The 6365-nt window shown below is 35.2% G+C and overlaps 1 protein-coding gene across 1 annotated transcript; it reads left to right on the top strand.

Moving 5' to 3' along the window:
- The first annotated feature begins 2071 nt into the window (after window positions 1–2071).
- On the top strand, window positions 2072–3374 carry LOC126617041 (uncharacterized). The gene is made up of 3 exons (XM_050285116.1): window positions 2072–2199; window positions 2331–2529; window positions 2703–3374. Exons 1-3 carry the CDS (start codon window positions 2072–2074, stop codon window positions 3372–3374), a joined length of 999 nt encoding a protein of 332 aa, XP_050141073.1.
- Window positions 3375–6365: the final 2991 nt, after the last annotated feature.

Below are 6365 nucleotides of genomic sequence, written 5' to 3'. Positions count from 1 at the left end.
ATCAGCCTTGGTGATGTCAAAGGTGTATACCTTTGTTGTCTTGACAATCGCTTCAACGGAGACTGAGCCCATTTTAACGTCCTTGGAACTAGCGTGAGCTAGTGCCTTGCATACATAAGGTTTGTCAATCACTATCTCAACCGCGTCCACACTGACATATTGGGACTCGTCGCTTCTAGCTAATGCATAACTCAACGTTGGATTCTTATAAATTGTCTCACGTGTTGGATTTTTCAAGATTTTTCTTCTTTGAGCAAATAATCATATTGCTCAATGTGTTTGCCCCCAAGAATTTCTTCTTGTAAAAAAAATATTAGCACTACTTTTTTTTATTATTTTTATCACTTGTCCATCTACTATTTGACTTTAACTCATTCCAATTTCCAAGACAAGTATCCGGCCCCTTTAAATATTTTAAGAGACTTTATGCTCTAATCTAACCCTAAAGCCTACCTATTCCAACTTCCAACACTTCTATTCCTCTTCTCAATACTAAAAATTATTAGTTTATCATCCTATTGTCCTTTTCATATTTGGAACTTTAACGAAAAGCTCCTGGTATTGTTCACTTTAGTGAAAACCCACATTTTTACATTAAAAAGTCAATCATAGTACTATTCACTTTACCCTTTATTTTGTCCTTATCGTTAAAACTCAAAGTTTTCAAGCTCTTTTCATTAGTTTTCCTTCTCATATTCGGGTATTCTCCAAATTTCCTATAGGGTATGTGACTTCCAGTCTAGGTAGAGTTGGTACTGCATATTTGATGCCTTTTAATCAGTCTCAATTTCCATGATCCTTTAAGAGTATGAACTTTTGATCTCCAAAGTTGTCATGTTCAAATTTTTTGCAACTTGCTAATTCATATATGTTGTCTTCTAGAATTGTATATTAATTTAAAAAATAATATTTTTTTTTTGCAGATCAAAGAATTCCATAATTCCATCAAAGAAAACATATTGAAGCTTAGTTAATTGGCCAACAACCCAAAGTATGCATTTTACTCTTAATTCCTCTTGCAATTTTTTGTTTATAAATTATGATTAAATTGATGTCTTGCAATTTCTTTTAACTATTGCCTAATTTGTTTTATTTGTAAAATTAGCATATATGTTCATACTTCTTTTAATTTAAAGTTAGTAAATCTATGTTTTTTACTTTTCAGTTATGGAAAGATATTTCAAAAGAAAAACACAACCTGAGATATTAGAGCCATCGTCTCCAAGGAGTCCAAAGAACAATGAAAGTAGTTCAAAACAAACTTGTGTGGATTCTATGGAAATTAACTTGGAAACTCTCCAATATGATCTTGGATTGCGTAGACTGATTTTGAGTTATCATCCTAAAGTTCGAGACCAAGTTCTAAGAGCCTATCTCCAAAAAAAACCTTGTCAACCACAAACCCATACATTTCCCTACACAATTTTGGGACAAAGCCTTGAAGGTTCAATCATGCTTGGCTTACTCAGTTTCCTAATTGGTTGGAGTATAGCACATCACATAATGCTGCCTATTGTTTATGTTGTTATCTTTTCAAACCCAATATTGAAGATCAATCTGGTGGGGATACTTTTGTTGGAGTCAGATTTAGGAATTGGAAGTGCATGAAGAAACTAGAAATTCATGTTGGAGGACTAATAGTTCTCATAATAATACTTGGAGAAACTTTGAAGCCTTATTAAACCAAAAGCAACATATTGAAACGGTTATCTCAAAACAAACTGTCCAATATTGAATTGATTATCGAACTCGATTAAGTGCATCAGTTGGTGTTAGTAGGATTCTCTTACAACAAGGTGTTCCATTTTATGGGCATGATGAATTTGAAAATTCACTCAACCAAGGAAACTTTCTTGAAATTCTACGATGGCTATGTCACTATAATGAGGGTATAAAGGCTACCGCGCTAGAAAATGCTCCTGAACAATTGAAATTGACATCACCTGATATTCAGAAGAATATCTCAAGTGCTATTTTATATGAAATCATCAGTGCAATCATTAGTGAGATTTGTGATTCTTTATTTTCAATTCTTGTTGATGAATCACGAGACAAGTCTTCAAAGGAGCAAATGGCCATTGTATTGCGCTATATGGATAATGGTCATGTGATAGAGCGCTTTGTAGGTATTGAGCATGTTGTAGATACTAAAGCTTCCTCACTCAATTTAGCCATTGATGATACATGGATTAAGCATATGTAAATTACGTGGGCAAGACTATGATATGTCAAGTAATATGCAAGGTGAGTTCAATGGCCATAAAGCACTAATTGTAAATGAGAAAGAGTCTGCCTTTATGTTCATTGTTTTGCTCATCAACTTCAATTAGCTCTAGTAGTAGTGGCAAAAAAAATTCAGAAATTGGAGATCCCGTTACTATAGTTTCTTCTGTAGTGAATGTTGGTTTGGCATCTTCTAAGCTTCATGATATTCTTAGAGAGAAACATACTCATATAGTTTTGGAAGCACTAGAAAATAATGAGCTTTCAAGTGGACAAAGTTTGAATCAAGAAGCTACTCTTAAGCGGGTTAGTGATACGCGCTCACTATAATTGTTTAATCAGCTTGACTCACATATTCTCATCACCGATAAAAGTGCTTGAGATTGTAAGAAAAGATGGCACAAGTTCTGAACAGCAAAGGTTCCATTGACTTTTATTCAATCTTTCAACTTTAATTTTGGTCTATACTGATGAAAAAGGTTTTGGGAATCACAAACGATTTATCACTGACATTGCAAAAGAAGGATCAAGATATTGTGAATGCAATGAACTTGGTCAATATATGCAAAGGATGCGAGAAAGTGGTTGGGAATCCTTATTTGATGAAGTTTCATCTTTTTTGTGACAAGAATCATATTAAAATTCCTAGCATGGATAATTTTTTTAAGAGTGGAGAGCGGCCAAACCGAAAAGCTCATCCCATCATAGACTTGCACCATTATCGGGTTGACTTATCCACCTATGTCATAGATAAGCAACTCACTGAGTTAAATGATCGATTTACTGAGAAGAATACTGAACTACTTCTTTATGTGGCATGTTTAAGTCCAAGTAATTCTTTTTCTGCCTTTGACAAAGAAAAATTGATGCGTCTTGCCCAATTTTATCCAAGTGATTTTTTAAAGCATGATCTTGAGTTACTCAAAGAACAACTTAAGAATTATATCTGGGACATGACCTCTAATAGTAAGTTTGCAAATTTGAAAGGAATTAGTGATCTTGCAAAAAAGATGGTTGGAACCAAGAAAGATCAGACTTACCCGTTATTGTACTTGCTTTTGACATTAGCACTCATCTTACTGGTTGCAACCGCAAGTGTGGAGCGAGCCTTTTCTGCTATGAACAAGGTGAAGAACACCTTACACAATTGAATGGGTGATTTGTGGATGAACAATTGTTTTGTTGCTTATTGAGAAGGATATTTTTAATAGTATAGAGGACGAGGATATCATGCAACGTTTTCAAAATATGAAAAATCGTCGAGGACGATTTTAACTTTTGGGAATATGTAATATTATCAATGCTATGTTATTTTGAATTTTGGTTAGTTTTCATATATATACTATGATGTTTTGGTTAACAGTTTTGTAACTAGTAGTGATTTAATTTTTTTTTAACATTTGTGAGGGTCCCCTCCTAAACCAAAATCTTGGCTCTACACTAACGAGATGTTAAACAATCATAGTTTGTGGTAATCACTATTGACATCCTCGCATTAGGCAGTGAATCTGGCCATATGTTCCAATGAGGACAAGGATGATTCCCTGGCGAAGAGTGAAATATGAGATTTTATCCTCGGGGATACTTAAATCTTTCAAAGAAAGCCGGATATGGATGGATAAATCGATCGTTCTCTAGACTTCACCCATATCAATGAATGTCGTTTCTATTCTTCACCCAAATTCAGCCGAACTAGTGCTTGTCTCACCATATGGTCTTTCAAGATCAATAGTCCTAATCCGATTGAGTTCTTCTTCGGCTTGTATTGGCGGCGACCTTTCCCCTCCTAAGGGAACATTTTTCTTTAATGAAGTCTTCTGTCTCTATTGATTGACGAGCCCATTCTTGTGATCTTTTTTTAACTAGAGTCTCGAGCAACTGGTTGGTCAATGTGTGGCTATGATTTGCTTTTTCTTGTTTAGCACGTAAGCTGCTCATCCCTCAGCTAAAGACATGCTCGAGCTGTCGAGATTGTTCTTCCAACCGTTGTTGAAAAAAAGATTTAGACAGTGCACCAGAAGTCTCATCGTCTTCGTCATTGCAATCCTCTACCAAGCCTTCAATAAAACACCTTGGTAGCTTGGGTGAAAAATATGGCATCATGGTTCTGGCCGCCAAGATTAATTTTTGTTTCTTGGCGAACCATGCATGTAGCTTCAGGTGTCACGGCAACAGGAAGATCTTGTGCCTATAACATATTATCTTGGACTAGATTTTGAACTATAGGTGCTAAATTGGTAGTCGATTTACCCATAGTTGTTTTCTTTTTTATTGACCGTGTCTCGACTTTCGGGTTCTAGAGTCTAAAGACAAGGCTACTAGTTCTGCAAAGTTTAAGATCGAATTCGGCTTTCAGTGTGGTGAATATTAAGTAACCTGGTAACACCTCACTTCGCCGAGAAGGCTAATGAGATAAACTCTTCCAACAAGGACTCGGAAATCTTTGTTGACCGAGACTTGGATAGATAACCAGTTGGTCTCGAAGTAATGCTGTTTATCCAAACTGAAGGTGCTCCTCAATATGCTGATTCTACAGCTCCAATGCTGTTTATCCAAACTGAAGATATTGCCGATTGCCACCACAGTGATGTTTATCCAAACTGAAGGTGTGTTGGCGTGAAAAAGGAAAATAAAAATCTCAAGGTTTTTGAGAGGTTTTGCGTAAAGCGAGAGTTTGGGCAGGGCAATTTTGTGTGTTGATTTGGAGGGCTCTTGAATGATGCACTCCCCTCTATATTTATAGTGGCAATTTCCTCATGGCCGAGGTAGAGTTCTATTCGGACTAGAATTCTTCAATCAAATCCGAATTGATCTCGGCCAATCCTGATTCATGTAGGGTTCTGAATCAAGTTCCTTAATCACCTAGATTCAACCCTTGATTCTTGGCATTTTTTTATTCGAAGCATATCTGGCTTCTGAGGATTCCTTATCATACCAGGATTCGACCACTTCACCCTTATCCAAACGGAACTATTCCCTGATAGGATCTGGTCAAATCCCTACTGGGCCAGGCTCATGGTGGGAATATTCCTAACACTTCAACCTGGATCGAGATGGGCTTGACTCAAAATGTCATTTTGGATCCAAACAAATGGTCACGGCTCTTTTGATGTGATCAACTTCTAAGCCAATCAAATGTTCTAATTAAGACTCAACCGGCAAGAAAATTAGGACATGGGGGCTCATGCTTGCGACTAGAAAATTTTGGAGTACTTTGTTAAAACACAACTCTGATACCATGCATGTAGAACACTTTCGACTATGATTTTGTGTGTTAAGTAAACATAGAGAAAGTTAGAAATTCAAATGATTATTATATTTTTGTTAAGTAAATGCAATGAAAAAAAAAAAATTGGAAATGTTTGTTTGGATAAATACTTGCGCTCACTCATGGAGAAATGCACATGTTCCACTTTTTTCAAATAACGTATATTTAATGTTTAAATTTCATAATGAGAACCATTCAACTTTTTAATATTCATTTGAAGATCATCTCTACAAAAATTATTCGAATCGGAGATCTTTTAGTCATTCAAATGTATGAAACAAATCGATGGTGTGAGTACCAAGTAACATTCATGATAAACTGTTCATTTATTTGATAGATTTGAATAATTAAACGATCTCCGATTAGATTTTTTTTTTTGTACGAGTGATTTTTAAAAGATATTTAAAAAGCTGAACAGTTTCTATTATGAAGTTTATACGATAATGATATGTTATTTGCAAAACATGGATTGTACGTATTCCCCATGGAAAGAATGCAAGTATTATACTTTTTATTTCATTCAGGTAAACATGCCATTAAATTGGAGGATTTTATTGTTATAGAATATCGTAGGTCTACAATTAAAAGGTAATGCAAAAGAAGTGATGTACTAATGTAGTCGAATCAGTTTAGTTTAGGGTTCATCAATTCTCCATTCTAGGCATTGTCAATCAACAACTTGAGTCGTATCAAGTTCGTTTGATTGTTTATCGTAATTCTTTATATAACTATAAGCCCATTGAACAAAGAACAACTTTGTTTTCTAAACTGAAGGGGAAAAGGATAAAAAGCTAATTAAGATTATACTAAACTGTTAAGTCAACCGGTTATTTAATTGCCCCAGGTATGGTACGAGTTAATACAAAATGGATCA

The sequence above is a fragment of the Malus sylvestris genome, chromosome 3, assembly GCF_916048215.2.
Source record: "Malus sylvestris chromosome 3, drMalSylv7.2, whole genome shotgun sequence".
NCBI lineage: Eukaryota > Viridiplantae > Streptophyta > Magnoliopsida > Rosales > Rosaceae > Malus > Malus sylvestris.
This window is presented reverse-complemented; position numbering and strand designations above follow the sequence as displayed.